Source organism: Pungitius pungitius, chromosome 4, assembly GCF_949316345.1.
Source record: "Pungitius pungitius chromosome 4, fPunPun2.1, whole genome shotgun sequence".
NCBI lineage: Eukaryota > Metazoa > Chordata > Actinopteri > Perciformes > Gasterosteidae > Pungitius > Pungitius pungitius.
The window spans coordinates 14,212,355-14,229,621 of record NC_084903.1 but is presented as its reverse complement, the minus strand read 5'-3'; the positions used below and the strand labels follow the sequence as shown (position 1 = coordinate 14,229,621).

At 42.1% G+C, this 17,267-nt stretch overlaps 1 protein-coding gene across 3 annotated transcripts in view; it reads right to left on the bottom strand.

The window, feature by feature from the left end:
- furina (furin (paired basic amino acid cleaving enzyme) a) overlaps positions 1 to 15,873 on the bottom strand; it is a 60,052-nt gene extending 44,179 nt beyond the window's left edge. Inside the window, exons 1-2 of one of the 3 annotated variants that reach the window (XM_037456708.2) lie at positions 15,715 to 15,873; positions 10,686 to 11,040 (exon numbers count right to left, since the gene is read on the bottom strand). In XM_037456708.2, the coding sequence (XP_037312605.2) occupies positions 10,686 to 10,895 (210 nt within the window). In that variant the 5' untranslated portion in view covers positions 10,896 to 11,040; positions 15,715 to 15,873. Of the gene's footprint in view, positions 1 to 10,685; positions 11,041 to 12,734; positions 12,865 to 15,360; positions 15,555 to 15,714 lie in introns of those variants that run through there. The other 2 variants (XM_037456707.2, XM_037456706.2) reach the window with 2 other exon arrangements.
- Positions 15,874 to 17,267: the final 1,394 nt, after the last annotated feature.

Here is a 17,267-nt window from a genome sequence, read left to right as displayed (position 1 = left end):
CCACAAACACATATCCACACAACGAAAAAATGAATAATACTGTAGCATTCCCAATACCAGAACAAAACCCCCACATTTCATATCGACTGCATATTAAATCGAATTCAGTCGTCCTGGCTTCAGTCAGCACAATCACCGCACACACAATATAGCAGATGAGCTCCGCCTTCAGTAGCTGTCACCAGGGATTCAATTTCGCACACGTCTGACGAGGCGGGGTGGGGTGGGGGGGTGACTAACTTATTGATGCATAGCTTACATCAGCAATACAATATTCATGAACATTCAAAGGCACGCACGCCATCAACTGATACTGTACACTAACATGATAAAGTCTACTTCCTTTGCAAAATGGATAGGTGACCAAGTGTCGCTCGACTGTCAGGCTTAATCTAATCCAACAAAAAGGACCGTCACAGAAACTAAGGAGCACAGACAGACCTGACGTAACATGATGGGAGACCAAAACGCTCTTCTCAAGAGGATAAACAGAAAAATACCTCTAGCGAATTAAAAAAACATTTCTACCACGTTGGCAGGTTACCAAAACATAACTAAGACATTCAATAACAAATAACTCCAAGTGCAGTGCTGCAACAAGGAAACAGCCTGCTGCGTGATTGGAACAGCTGAGAAGCTTTTTTAAAAAGGTGCAAAAGAGGAGTTTCTTTGATATTTTTATCTACCACTTGGTGTTAAACAGTAAAAGCTGTGGGTATCTGCATTGTGAGATTATTTAGGGCAGGATCGAAGCATCTGATCAGATAAACTAAATGTTCCTTAGATTAAAAGAGGAAGTGCTAGGGTCGGCACACAAAACACGCAACCGTGTTGTACATAACAATGAGTAGCATCATTTACCATTTCATATGTGAAGCTCCAGCAACACAAACCCAGAATCCTCTCGCATAGAAAGCTATGCCACGTGTAGCTGAACTAAAACTCTAAGTGATAAGGACACCTGATCTGAAATCTAAATCCAGCATCTCTGCTGCGCTGCAGTACAACCAGCTCAACCACCGCAGATCAGTTACAACAGCTGGAGTCCCGTTACAAAAGGGGACAAAATCCTTTCCCACCTTCATTCATTTAAAAAAGAAAAAAAAAAAAACTCCACCCAAATTCTGCTTTTCACCAACACCGACAACTCCATTCAACTCCTTTTAAAAAGGTTCAGCTCATTGTTTTTATTGTAAAGGATTATCAGATCAAAACCCTTTACCCTTTTTAAACTGCCCCACAAAACCACCGCTGCTCCTCCCAGGTCAGATTGTCCCGGCATGTTTGGACAACATGAGGAGGTTAAAGTCGGGCGCGTCCTGTCCTCGTTACGTGACTTGAGATAGAAGCCAAAAGCTGACTGCTCCCACCGTCAGATCAGACAGCAGATCAGATGCCAACAGCTTATCAATTGGACTTTCTTTGTTGGTCCACTGAACTGTGCCAGACCGGAGGAGCTTACTGACGTGATGATAAACTATAAAAGACTAACCTCTACAAGTCCGGTTTAAAACAAATTGAACAAAACTCCCTGGTTTTCAGCAACAATGGCGTTCACTTGAGGAAGCTGCAGCAGAGCCGGACCCACGTGGCCATGAAAGCCGATGGGCAAGTTCCTTGTTTAACAGCCCAATGAATTGGCTTCCTTTCTGTAAACTAGTGTTATTTTGCCTCACCAGGATTTATGGTCTTATTCATGGCCATGATGAAAAGTTTAACCTCATTTTGGTATTGGTGTCTTTACAATAGTACAAATATGCCAACATTGTGATAAGCAAGTATGTTGTCTAAATTCATAAAACAATTTCTCAGAAAATCGGATTAGTTTGTCTCATTTGTCAAGAAATCCATTCAGACTAACAATGTATTGTCCTACAAGGAAACAGGATTGAACATGATATGACATTAGAGATATTAAGTTACCTATTATATCACCCTGAACAAAAGTAAAGCTTTATTTTAACCTACATAAGACGCAACAGATTAGAGAATTGACATGAAACAAAAGGGAGCTGTACAGTCACCAGGGCTCCAGTATTCTGCTTTACACGGCTCTAAATGTGAAAATATTGATAGCACACTTAAATTCACACTTCATATTAAGAAAAATGACAATTATTATAAGTATATTCTTTATTGATTAATCAACCACTTATTCTCTTGCTTATTTAATGACTCGTTGTAAGTCATTACAACTTGACCAAATGACACCTACAATTTATATGACACCTTTATTATATTTGCCCACTGAAACAATGAATCTTTTACTTTTGGCTCCACTATCCCTGTTTATCGTCAAATATTTATCAGAGGCCCCCTGCAATGAGCTACACAACAGGCTCAATATACAATACGTTTAAGAAGTAGATGCCTAGCCCACAAGAGGTTGCCTATTTGATTGAAATGTTGATTTCCAGGTTTTTCAAGCTTAAAAATGTGATCATAAACTACAGCTTACTGCTATGATTGCATGCAACTCTTAAAAGAAGAAAGGTATTTCTTTTTCCATTTCAGTGCTGACATTCTTCAAATACCTCAACCTTCCCCGTGTGTGCCTGTGGGTACATGTGAGCATGAGAGTATTGAATAAAAGCCAGAGAGAGATGCGTGTCCGTGTATTTTCCCGTCCCCTCAGAACATCTGGCTTTTGTTTCGGCCCCTATGACCTGTGTGAGGTTCTGCTTCATCCCATCCCCCATTGCTCATCTGAGGGAGAGCAGAGTAATTACGGGGGGCTGCTGGGCCTTTGCTGCTGCAGTTCCCAGGACCCCCGGTTATACGGGCGTTCATAGCTTTGCTCCAGGCTGGGAGACAGCCGCCTGCTGACCAGCTTGTTGTTTTTTCCCCTCCACCCTTCTCTACGGGGTCACGTTTTTTTTTTTTTTTTTTAACGAGAGCGAGTGAAGCCAGACATTTATGTCATCTTCAGGATGTCTCCGGTAACACTGATTCATGCCCTGCCTTTGTCCTCAGAGGATGTTGGCCTTTACTGATATCACGGTGGGGGAAATTTCTTCGATAACAGAGCAATTATTGGGTTCACGTGCAGCAGCAGACTTTTGATTGAAGACTTATTCTAAAAAGATAAAACGTACACAAGGTGACATCAGTAGAAGAAGAAATCCAGCGTCTGCATTTATATAGCCACTGCATTACTGTTATTAGAGTATACTATTTAGCTACCTGCCGTTTAGAAAAACCCTTTTTAACATTTTATCTGTATGGTTCAGGGACAAAGAATTTGTTTGGTAGCGCTCAAATTCTAATGTAACATTATCTATGTACAAAAGGAACACTGTTAAAAGTAGACAACACGGAGCAAAGACAATTGTCCGGTTACCCAACTTGTTTTGCAGCAGTATGAAGTGTGTGGGCGTGACTATTTTGATCAGCGGCTCCAAGAAGCAGCGACGTTGTTCACCTAATTTCGAACATTTACTCAGCTACATTAAAAAAAAAAAAAGAAAAAAAGCTTTCTGCGACTGAATAACCATTAATAAATTCATCTTCAGGCCCAGTTCCATTATCTTGTTTTACATCAATTTGAGTTGAGTATTTCTCAAAAAGTAGCGAGTCTTGCTCTCAGGAGATTTTGACCAATTTATGAGCCACTTTAGAAACAAAGAGGTGGAGAACAAAGAAGCCTCAATCATGACTCAAGTTTCCTAAGAATACCACTACAGTGTAACTACATAAAAAATGCAGAAATACGGGTTCCCCCTCCAGCAGTTAGTGGATTCTCATCAACTTTAAAGGTTTTCTATACATTATTCAAAGCATGAATATAGAATCAATTCCCGTAGCAGAGAATGAAGTTGCTCTCTTCTGTGTTGTAATCAGTGATTCCATGTGCTTTGTTGACATAGCCGGGCCAATACCAGAAGCTTTTCAGTGCATGTGAGCGTTCCCCACAGCTTGGTGCCCGGGCCCCGCTGCGCCCATACAGCGTCTACGGTTGGATAACGCCGTCCTGACCGACTAAGTCATCCCGTGGCACCCCCTTCTAGTTGGCCTCGGAAAAACGACATTAGCTTCATCAGCACCGTTTCTACTCTTGCCTCATGAGCTGTGAGCCTCGGGCGTGTGGAGGCACAAGATATGCTCTGAATTTCAAAATGGGTTGAACCACAAAGATTACCACTACATGCTACGAGAAAGGTTAAAAGTAGGAGACTAAAACATATAGGTTTAACTGGCAGGTTTAAACAGGCTTTTCTTTCATTTACATTTTGTGAATATAAAAAAAAAACATTTAATAAAGAGTACTTCGGCATTACATACATTTCAGAGGATCCCAAAATGATTACAATACACAGTATTAGTTGCATGGTTTTCTGGTGGGGAAATTTTGGGCGCATCGGCTACAAAGTCCTCTCAACACAGAAGTCTCCAGCAGAGCAAACAGGACAAGTCAATCTCTGCAGTTCATTAACTTCTGAAAAAGGGCAGCTGGCACTGAGATAAAGTGAAGAGATCTGGGTCTGCTTGATGCGAGTGAAGCCGGGCCGTGGAATAAAAAAGGGAGGCTCTCTCTCTCACAGCATCGCAAGGACCAAAGGCAGAAGGACCAAAGGCGCTGCAGCCACTCTGATGATCATCAACCGCAGCGAGATGAGCATCGACGCACGTCCCCTCCCCCCACCAGCCCCCCACCAAATAGATAAAAAGTCCAGCCTTTTAATGGGTCGGCACCCAACAAGGGTCCCGCGTCCAACTATTCTGACTTTGTTTGCAGCGGTATCGTTACTTCATTGCAAAGCAACCGGGTCTATAAAAAGGGACACACTACACTGGCACTATTGGGGTGCACACTCAGTTAGAGCCATCGGCTCTTATTGGCTAAAATAGGCCAGAGCCTGAAAGTAAACCAGCTTACAAAACATGCCTAGGCATTTTAAATATTTAGGAGGTAGCAGTCTATATAGCCGGTGTGTTTGACTCAAGGACCCTGAAAGGCCCTCAGGGTGTAACATATCTTCTATGAATATTCATGATTTCCATTTCAAAAGCTAGTTACAATAAGTGTGAAATTACACAACTTATCGGTGATAGGACAGAATCAGAAATAAATTGAAAACACAAAAATGCTCTATGGTCGACCATGAGCCCCCTTTGGGCCTATACCTTAGAGATGAAAATTGACAATGAATAAGTGATGTTCGCTTCAACAGCAGACTTTAAATCATCGCCCCACTGCATCCCCCTGACACCTTAAATGGGCTGCGCTTTCCCAGTTAATGGCTCTTTTTGGGTTTACATTAGAATATCTTAAAAACACATTTTTATCGCCTTCAAACACCAAGTTTTGCAATTATTAGGTGCCATGAATCAGCAGTAACACTAATAATGATTAATTCCAAAAGGCTATTTTCATTTTTCATGTAGGCACACCAGTCTTTGTGGAGGGAACCTTATTATTCACCTCAACTGCTGCTGGAGAAAAAAAAATCAAATCGTTTTAAAAGTTCCTTACACACTTTGGTACAGTTGGGAGTTGGATGAAAGCATCTTGTGTGGGAGCTAAAGTTGGGTTGAGGAGCAAAGAAAAGAGCTTCGTGAAGGTATTCGTGAGTCGTCTTGGCCGACGATGCAGAGCAGCTCCTTCTCACATCGCCTCCCAGCCAATCATATGTTGTCAGAGGATTTTCCAGCAAATCGCACGCCCACCTCCCCCTTCCCAGCAAATCCCCCGCCCACCTCCCCCTTCCCAGCAAATCCCCCTTCCCAGCAAATCCCCCGCCCACCTCCCCCTTCCCAGCAAATCCCCCTTCCCAGCAAATCCCCCGTCCACCTCCCCCTTCCCAGCAGTTAATTGCATTATTTCCTCCAATTATGGACTCCGTACCTTCGCCCTCATGTTTTCAACAGTTCAGCAGAGCCCCCTAAACTGAGGTGTTGCAGTTTGCACAATAACAGATCCACAGATAGAATCAACAACTACCAATTTTTTACAGGCAAGATAAGAGGCGACAACTTCATAATGAAGTATAATAATAAACTTTGTACGAAATGATGCACGTTTCCCAAAACAAGGTATGGCCAGAAAGTAGTCCAGCAATATTGCAAAGAACGGGTTGGACATTCAAACTATGTGCCTCATCACCAGTACGGGAACTTCCATGAGCTGCAAACAAGATGGACGAGATGGTGAAAGCCTGAGGCCACAGACAAAAGCACAATATTTCAAAAACACAAGTGACCTGAAAAAATACAAAAAGAATCTCTCTACCAGAAAAATCAGAAGATGAGCTCATCCAATATAATAACAACGGGCAGCTTTTGTCGGAGCAGTGAAAACCAGCTGAAGTTTTTTCAAATCAAGCCTTTGATCTTGTGGCTGTTTGATCTATTTTACAAACTGCACTATAATGATTGTTAAGAGTGATTTAACTTTGCTCCCATCCTCTTTATCAAATCATTCCTTACTTTTAATAACATTCCCTTTAATCTAATTTCACCTCTTATTTAAATACTGTCTCAATGTTGGCACAATTGAACCAGAAATAGCACAAATAGGCAAGTTTCCCCTGAAAAACTGCACTGTGGGCCTGATGCGCACAACAGTCTATAAAATGTGAAATATCCATCCAGAAATGCAAGCTGGCAGTTAATTCACCACAGTGCGAGTCAGCCTTTTCTTCATTTTATTGCTTTAATATGGTTTTAATTATTCCCCTTCTGAAATGCCCCTATAATGTGCAAGTCGAGTCCGACTGAGAAGGTGCTACCTACTTGCATACTGCCCACTGCTTTCGCATCGCATGTAGATTCATATTGAATGGATTTCCTGGTATCACCTAATGCTAAGAGGAGAAAAAAAAGGAGAAATTCTAAAACTAAGGGTCAACGTAGTAAGAGACAGTGCGGAGATGGGGTGTAACGTTACTGAGGCAGTTGATAGATCAGGGTTTCACCTAAAAAAATGTTTCTTTGAAAGTTTCCTCTGTGATAAACCATCCAAGCCCAATGTCGCACCGGTGAGCTGGCCTTGATTGATGAGCAGTGACCGCAGAAGAAAAGAGACTTCAAGTGACTTTTGTTCGGCCCGACAGACCAAACCAACCATAAAAAGGACGAGCATCAACCAAGACAGATGCAGCACATCAGCCGCATGACGAGCGAGTTGTCCGTGTTCCACCACTTCAAAGCATTATGGGAACAGACATTACTACCGTTAGAGTGGTCGAATGCAACGAGTTTTCTAATCCGAAGAATTTAAGGAAAGCACCTTGAGGGCAACGTTGTGAAAACCAAAAAGTACAGACGGCTACAAAAAAAAAAAACTAGGTATGGCTCGTATTTATGGCTAATTGGTAAGTAATGGGTCAGACCCGACGAGTTATTGTTCTACTGATTACGAAATAATCCGCTCACATGATTTTCACCAACCAGCAATTGATCACAAAACGCACCTTAAAGTGACTAAGTAATAAATTGAATCACTACTTTATTTTTTATTGTTATCATAGTCATTGAATATCAGGTCACTTTAAGTAAAACATGAGGATTTAATGCTTTTTACTGACTATAGTTAAATGTAGCATCTTTGGGATTTTAACTGCGGTTACTGACTGACTAATATAATTGCTGTTGCTGACTGACTAATACAATAATTATAATAAAGTAATAACACGTTACACATTAGTGTAAATTTATTCAGCAGTTAAAAGTATTATGTTACGTTGCATTCAATTAGCATTGTGTTACGAATAAGCACAATCACATGAAAATAAAGGATCTACTCAGTGTGTGAATCATATTGGCTAAAAATGTGTTCCCAAAAATGACCACATGCTACATATGTCATGATGGAGGTTTCAATAACCCAACATGTTTTGGGTACAGAGTGCATGGATGCCATAGAGCGAGTGGGATGAGTGAAGGCGGATAAAAACCGGCATCAGCAAAGCATTAAAACAGTCAGAGCTGCAGTCTTTGATCCTCCCCTCAAGCTTCTTTTCTGCCTAATGCCAACACCAGCAGAGGCAGGCCGAGAGCTCGGACACACCGTGCCTGCATGGCCACATAGCATTAAAAACAAAAACCTTAACAGATCATTTATTCACAGCCCTCAAAGCTAATCAGCTTCGTAATCAGTGGAGCACAGGATGCAGTCAAAAGAATTGTTTAATTTGGTCCCAACTTGTCGTTTTACCTCACCTTTCAAAAGTTAATGAGCAGAGAAAATGTTTCAATAACACGCTGAGGGCCCAACAGATGGGATGGTTTCATGTCATTTAATCTGGAGTTCTATTGTGACCATGTCATGTTGCAAGTTCTTATACCCAAGGCGTCCAATGGAAAGCCTCCCGAAGCCCACGTCTACACGACTACTCTACAGGGCGGTGACCTGATTTTGTTGTTAAGTAATATGTAAAGTACTTTTGTCTGCAATGCAAGACAATGTAAAGCAAATAAAAATCACCGTTTTCCAAAACTCAATGTCTTCAAATGTTGTCATGATTGAGGTTGAAGAAACCGTTCAAAATATTCTATTCACATTTGAGAAACTAATTACTACTACAACAACTAATAATTACTTAATTTCTGAATGATGTATTAAAAATTGGTGACATTTAATCTTGACAAACCTTTGTCAAAATTTTAATGTGATATTGTTTTAAGGATTATGGACGCTGTACCTTTGCCCTCATGTTTTCCAAAACGTGTTGTTTATACTTTGCAATGGAGTTTCATTGAAGAGAACTGAGAAAAAGAATCTAACTCTTATCAGGCAGAGCAGCATCAACAGTTCAGCAGAGCCCCCTAAACTGAGGTGTTGCAGTTTGCACAATAACAGATCCACAGAAGTAATCAACAACTACCAATTTTTACAGGCAAGAAAAGAGGCGACAATGAAGTATAATAATAAACTTTGTACCAAATGACAGCTTAGTACCAAAACAAGGTATGGCCAGAAAGTAGTCCAGCAACATTGCAAAGAACGGGTTGGACATTCAAACTATGTGCCTCATCACCAGTACGGGAACTTCCATGAGCTGCAAACAAGATGGACGAGATGGTGAAAGCCTGAGGCCACAAACAGAACAGCACAAAGGCATCCGTCTCATGAATTTCTGTTTGACACTTCAAACTGACTTCCTTTTGGCACCAAAAGCATAAAACATGCATTTTAGAATGAATATACCGTTTTCATTTACAAGGAATAATGTACACACAGAGTGCAAATAACATTTCAGTTTCAACCCCAAAATAAATGTGGCCGAGTTACTTAATGTGCCCATTTTCTGTAGTCCCTAGGGAAAGTTATAACAAATATTGATCAAAAATATCAAACATATGTGGTAGTACCTTTTTCCTTTTATAAGGGGGGAGATCAATGCATGCATGAAATAGGTTGGCTGCCTGTGTACGGGCTTACAAGCCTGAAGCGGAGTTTGATAGTACAAGCTATATTTTCAAGGATGGGATGCCATAGAAGCGTGGCATGGTTTCTATGGTAATTTCTACCGTACACATACCGGATCAGGTTCCTCGGCGATGTGATGGCTTGTAGATGGGCTTATTTTAACCGGCACAAAAACGGACACCCATTCAGGGATACAATTTAAAAAGCAGATCTATTAAAAAGGTATAACTGGGTTGAGTCAAAATCTGGAAAAACTGTTTCAACTCAAAGTCTATGATCCACATTAGAAAGGTCAGGGTTTTGCTCATCATCTGTCCAGCTGATTTTATGAAGGCTGTCCTATGAGAACTCACATTTTGCTATCTTAAACTGTCAAAGTAGCATTTGTCAGAAACATTATCCCATTTTCCCTCCTCTCAAAATGTTGTAAAATGATTTAGAGCAGTGGTTCTCAACTGGTCTGGCTCCGGGACCCACCATCACCCCTTAATGACGAGCCGCGACCCAAATCGAGGGGGGGGGGGGGGGGGGGGGGGTGCTAGCGGTGTCGGTGTCGACGCTTGACTGAAAACATGGACGGACGAGCCGGCAAAAAAACGACACTCCGCTGCATTAGAAAACGTCCCTTCAAAATAAAATCACAGGATGAAATGTATTATTATTATTTATTTTATTTTTTCCCATGCAAAGGCCCGCGACCCACCAGTTGAGAATCACTGATTTAGAGCCACCCCCTGGGAATGGCCAAACAACACCGCTTCTTGTCTCCACAGCGTAGTTGTGAAAGTCAACGTGTGTAATTGCTGTCTGGAGTCCTCAATGTCCAGGCAATACATAGTTTAAGGATTTGAGGGTGTAGGATTACTCATTAGTCTGCTTGCTGTGATTCAGAGCGCAAATAACATTCCTAGTCTGGACCACTAATACCATATGTTGCAAAACAGAACATAGAAAAGTGCTGAGGCTATGCAAGCAAGCATGTGCATGAAGAGGTGCTTTTTATCAGTAGACATTTTGTTGTACTCCTTTGCAGGGAAATCTAAAGAAGGTATACTCTGAAATCTGCAAATTAGAGCTGTACTCTAAGAGCATGTTGGGTGGATCAGATGATCCTAAACTATGGTTTAATGGCACACATGGAAAATATATTGATCAGCTGTAACAATGCAATCTCAAAAACCTAGATAAGAGTAAAATTCATAAGGCAAAGCACAAACACAGTCCAGCTGAATACAAAATAAAGTAGTAGCCTCACGCATTTAGCACATGACGATGTTGAAGGATAATTGGTTCAAATATTAATTGATTTACTTACATGTCCGTAATTGATGAACCCATATTTGCTAGCAATTTGCTCAGCTTCAGCCGGCCCTCCAGGTATGTGGACGGCCCACGTGTTAGTGTAGACCTTCTGACCCAGCGTTGGTTGCAACCCAGAACCCAGCAAGACCAGCAGAGGCACGAGCAGCAACTCCAGTAGCCTGAGCCTGCGGCCTACAGAGGGACATGGAGGGCCAGAAGCCATGGGTTCTCCTGGTGCAGGGCAGTCTCTGAGCACAGCGCCTCTCCGATGGGCCGGGGCTGCCCACAGTGCATGCAGGTGCACAGAGAGACAAAGAAGGACGGAGGGGTGGGGTGGGGTGAGAAGGGATGGGGCAGTCTCAGCTCACCTGACAGGAAACAAAAAAGAAAAGACCAGGGTCATTACTCGTTGATTGTAACAGTGAGACCCAACTGAAGCCTCTGTGACCTCGACCCATGGGAGAAACAATTCACAAGACTCCAGACAAAGACTACTCGATCCAAATTTAAGGTTTAAATGTTCTCTTATAGTCTCGTCAATAAGTGGAGAAAACAATGAAAATGAAATATAATACGGGAATTAACCTGGTGTGAATGTTTTCAGATTTTAAGAAATAATGCAACAGAATCATCAAAATAAAGACAGAGCTCAATAAATAACATCTGAATCGGTTTTGTTTGTGAGGAATAACAGGAGTTCAGAGCAGACGTAGTACAGCCCAGCTAAGTACAGGCATTTGATAATCCCACAGGAAGCAAAGCGGGGCGCCAGAGCCAAGGCCTCATGTAGTGGTCTCACACACACACACACACACACACACGGACGCACGCACGCAGTGTGCACAGGTTCTCATCAACTGGGATGAAAAATCAACCAGCCAACCGATGAACTAAGCATACGCAGATTAAACTCACCGTGTCAATACGCCACACTTTACATGAACAAACAAGATCCTCAAATGTTCCCCGAACAGTTCGTTGTGAAACAAGAAATGAGTTTAAAAAGAACTGGGACAGTCATCAGTATGAAAAGATGCTAATTTTACAATTCTAAATCTATACACATTGATTTCCAAACCATTGTTAGAATAATTCCACTCTTTAGTCTAAAGAAACCAACATTTCAATCATAAAACAAAAATGACTATACGTAAGAATTAATCTTGCATCTGGATGTTTGCTGAAACAGTTCAAGGGACTCTTGATTTCACTTATTCTTTGAAATACACTGTTTAAACAAATACAGTCAGTGTAAATCCAATTGGTATTAATGGAATTCATCATACTGACATTACATTTCACGCTGCTACATTACAGACAATGTTAAAAGCAATGTAATATTAAAAGCACCCGTTGGATCACTGGCGCCGCTAATCAATATCTAAATCCATCGAACCCTCTGCAAGGACCTCAAACACGTAGAGGAACTAATAAAAACATGTTAGCTGGCATGGAAACAAAAAGAGTGAGAAGTACGTGTCTACCTGAGGGAGTGTGTAGCGAAGCTACGAGAGCTGCATTACTAGCGATCAGCCAGTTTACAGGTCAGGCTGGCTGTGAGTCACTACGGCAAGCTGCTAATCTGTGCAAATCTAGGTTAGTCCATACCTGGAGAAAAGCTAAAAGTTATGACTAATAAATATATATATGCATACATACACACACACACACACGCAACATGTTCATCAAAAAAAGCAGAACAAGTCAGGTGCCGTAAGTGTCTCTCAAAGTAGAACCACTTGTTTCGTGTCAACTACAAATCCCTCCACCACCTTTTTAATTCTTCCGCCCTGTTTAGTTAAGCCTCTTTAAACACAAACAAATCAGCCTAAATTAAGCAGCAAGGATCCACGTCATTGATTACAGGTTACATTTGTGTATCAACTGTTCAGTTCCTTCTTTAACAGGACAAATCCAAGCCAATATTTGCTGGAGTTTTGAAATCAGAGTTTCTTCAAATTCAAAAAGTTGATTTGTCCTTAAAGATCAAAAACAGAAGGCAGTAAATCTGAACTAACAAGCAAAAAGACAGCTGGAGATGAATCTAAAAGGCACAACTCACTCAATGTTGTCCTGCGTCCTTTGATGCAACAGGTAAAGACAGTGTGACTGTTCCCAGATCTGTGTTTGAGTTGCAGGCACACGCTGACTTTTAAAGAGTGACGCATGTGACCTCATCAGTGCGCTCACCCACTCAGCTTGTTTAACGTCATCGAAAAAAAACACACGCCATGGCCCACGGGGGATCGACTGCCAAACTGCTACACTGCTCACAAGAGACAAAGGAGACGCTGAGGGTCACCCTCTGGGTGGTCTTTAGTGTTGCTACAGAAAAAGGCACCACGCGGTGAGAACAAATAGAACTCAAAGAAAAATTCTAAATCAGCCAAGTATCATTAAGCCCAGCCTCATTACCGAACCCCCCCCCCCCCGAATATTTAAAAGAGGAAACTGTTTACACCTCACCAGTTTATTGTTCACATTTTAATGATAAAAATGATTTCAAATGCATACAAATCTTTTTGTATGATAACATTGCTTTGAATTATTTCAGATACTCTAGTTGTGACAGACATGAAATCAATATCTCAGTAAAGGAACACCAAGATGGCCAAAAGGGTATAGACAGAAAACCAGCTGTGTGCACATGAGAGAGAGAAAACGTTATGAAATGACAGTAATAATAACATTTGGCTCAACATGCCATAAACAATGCTCAAAAATCACATTAGCAGCTGAAAAGGTGCGACATGTAGCTGAACCTCCTCGTATAAATTGTGATACAAAGAGGTTTCCTCACAGCAGCTCAATAGTACAACTAGATTTATTGCACTAACAACCTCCACCTCACACATTCACAACAATGTTAAACATGCTGCAGATACTCGCTATCTGCAAAGGCCTCATTTCCTCTAGTTCAGAGCAGCTGTCCAGGAGGTGCAAGCGTTGAACTGTCACGGTCCTTAATTACGAAGACCTTTACAACGAATATGGGCGTACACGCCACTAAGCCTCTCATTTATTAAGTGTAGTTTCATGCCGTAATCCTACATTCAGACTGCCATTGTCACAAAGAATAGCATGTAGAAGATTTCCATTGCCTGGTCTTATTTCCATATTAGGTTTTACATGTTTTCCATGGATATTCTCAAATAAGTGCTATCTGAATTTTAATGGGAAAAGGCCTTCTAAACTTGCAGCCCAGGTTTCCAAGACAAACCTCTCAACAAGTATGAATCAGGGTCTTCAAGAAATGAATGAATCAAGACAGAAGCTTGTTTTCTGCAAGTAAAAAAAGTTACTTAATATATTGTGTAAATGCTTAGAGACATTTGTCTCTCTGTACCCGTTAAGGCCTGTGCTTCCGTTTCCACTAGAAGCTGAATAATGCGCACACACAATTGTCATAATTACACAGTTCTACTTTATAGAGACTGCCTATGAATTTGATTTAATGTGTTGTTTCAAATATTCACAAAACCAGTGGCCATGTGAGAGCTCTGTTGGAGGTGTTTAAAGTAAACGGGAAAGTACACCTCTGGAGAGGAAGAACTGTATCACACCAGATTCTGACACAATAAGTATGAAAGCTTTTATTCAGGATGTGTTGAGGCAGAAAAACGCCTGAGTCTCAACCAACACCTCTCTCACCACGTCGTCTGTCCTCATGAATGGAGGCTTTTAATAACAAAGTGGCTTTTTTACCGCCCTCCCTGATGGTGTAAGATGTCACCATTTGGCTTTTAATGTATTAAACATGTGTATCTGGTAAATAGTTTCCAAAGCTAACATTATCACGGTGAATTTGTTCAAAGTCTTTAGTGCAATTCACAAATCATCTTGGCAAAGTAAGACTTATTTCTTCCGATTGGATTTTCCCTGGTAAAAGACATTGCGGCCGTAATGGGTTCACTCTCGGCTAACATAATTAGAATTGCAAACAATCCTGCGAAGAACTCTGTGGTCTGCATTTCCTTAATTTGTTTTTGACCCAATCCGTCTCCTCCTTCAGACTTCCCTCAGCATTAACACAAGCGCAGCCGTAACATTTCACACTACACTTAAAGCTCTGAGAGAAAAAGCCAGTACCTGCATTTCATTTAGATGTCACACCATACACGCATCACAACAACGTGCCTTGCGCATTTCAGATGCCCTGTTTGCATGTGTTACGTGGAAGTGGGCAAGGGGCAGAACACCCGTGTGGGTGCATATGCACAGTGACCAGACAGCACGTCGGGGTGGAGGTTAACAATCACGAAGGTCCGTTCCCAGGACGAGTGAAGAGCTGCAGCTCCGTTTCAATCGTGAATCGGAGCTCTTCACAGAAAGTGAGAATTAATCCAGGTCAGGATCCATCAGACAAGAGACACATCAGCGACATTCGCATCAGCTGTGTTTACCACTCACCGATCACGAGGTCAAAGTCCAGTCCCGAGGGAGGCTACGCGGCGGTCGTAATAAAAAACAAACAATTAAAAGTTACCGTTTGCTATGAGCAAGAAAGGGCCGTGCTTTTACGTAAACACTAAAGGTCACCGCGGAGGAGCCGTCGGCTAAGGAGGAAGGGAGGAGAAAAAAACTTATCGTCATTGGTGCCCGTTTCGTCTCCGCGAAAACGCTTTAACGTCCGCGGAGCTGAAGTTCGGAGGTTGTTTGTTTGTTTTTAAAGGGCGAGCTCCACTCACCTCACGCGTTACGTCCGCCAAGGGTCCGCGATGACCACGCGCTGCGATAGTACCTCGGGCCCCGGCGGTTGGAGCTGATCCGAACCGTGACTCCTCCGCGTGAGTAATACGTCTGAAACTGAGCGGCGACGTGATCCACGAGAACTTCACACCGCCGGTAGGCTGAGCTGCTCGGTCTCGCAGGTGCCTCCTCCCTCCCTTCCCCACCTCTTGTTTTGTTTTTTTTTCCTCCCCTGGAGGGCATTTCCGTACCTCACATTTCACTACTCGCCAAGACCGAGCGGAGTGGATACGCGAGCGACGCGATTCTATTTCCCAGGGAACAAACCCTTGAAAACCGGACGCTCAACTTACCCGCTTCCTCTCACATCCTGCTCGAGTCGGCTGGTTGCGTCTGACCGCGGGGGGAGAACCGACAACGGCACGGTGGAGCGACTGAAAAATTGATAAGCGAAAATTGTTGGGTATAAACGGTCATGATATCCCTCCAGTGTACCGCTGAGTGGTCCGTAAAAGCCCCAGGAAATACGTCACGGCCGTGGACACGAGACGGAGCAACACCTACTTACTGTCTACCAGCGCTGTGACACTGCCACCTGCTGGTCACCGGCGGCACGTCACCCTGATTTTCTCATGTGAGAAGTGCCACATTGAGTCATTTAGTCCCAGATCGATAAATCCCTTCACAGAGGCCAAGTACGACACTGGGAAAGAACATCTTCTTTTGAAACATTTTTAGTTGTTAGTATGCACATCAAACATGTATAAGTGCCTTTGGCAAAAATGCCCTTTAGGCATCTAATGGCCTTGATGTTCCTCACTGTCACTGTGCAGTGTGCATGTACCATGTCACCTCTTGGTTTTCACCACACAGAGTGTAAACGGTATTTTGAAACTTCATTATTTAGTTCCCCAGCCCAAACAATGACCTACTCTGCTAGAATAAAACAGTCTAGTCCCGGGTGTATCAGTCACTTAGAAATATGCACCATATGGGCTGCCTGCATGGTCAACCATGAACTGCAACATCATGGTTTAAGTGCAGCCTGGGGACACACCGTTATTTCTCTGTGATCTCTTGCTCTCCTCCTTTTCCTCTATTCTCATGACCGGGAAAAAAAGAGAGCCTAAAGAGAGCCTACAAAACATCCCTGTACAACTCAAGGCCTACGGAGCTAGCTTGTGCCACACACCTACACTAATATTGTTCTTGGTGAGTCTTATTTTTGAACATATATGCAATTCATTAAATTACTACAAAAACAATTGACAGGCATTGAACAAGGGTTGCGACGCCCCTGGGATAGTTGCTATTAAATTAAATATATTAAATATACAAAGGCCCTCAAACATAACAGTTTCCTTTGTTGCCCTGATAACATGGCAAATTATTTGTTGTTTTACTCCTTAAAATCCTTAACCTGAAAGCTTAAAAGCTTCACTTGTTTTTCGAGTAACCGCATTCACATTGCACAGGCTGACTAACTATTGCATTAGTTTCACTCTTCTTTAATGCAGTACCACACTCAATAAATGAAAAATACCTGCATGAAAGAGCAACAGGACGGATTAGTGGGTCCTCAGATTTACGGATATAGCAAACTCGTTATATAAGCTATTAATCATTCTGATATAAAACTGACCCCTCACTATTACATCTTTTATGTCAATACATAAAAAAACATTCAAATTATGCTGTCACACAGTACATATAATAGATAATAGATGCAGGTTTTATACTGGAAAGCCACAGCCTTTTTCTAATGAAATAAAAACAACTATAGGTCCTAAAAGAAGGATTGAGGCCCCCTCGGAGGACACAGGGAGTGATAGTAGGCACGTTATGTTACAGATGTTACAGGAGAAGGAAAGTTAGATTTAGAAGGTGTTTTTTAGACCCGAATGGC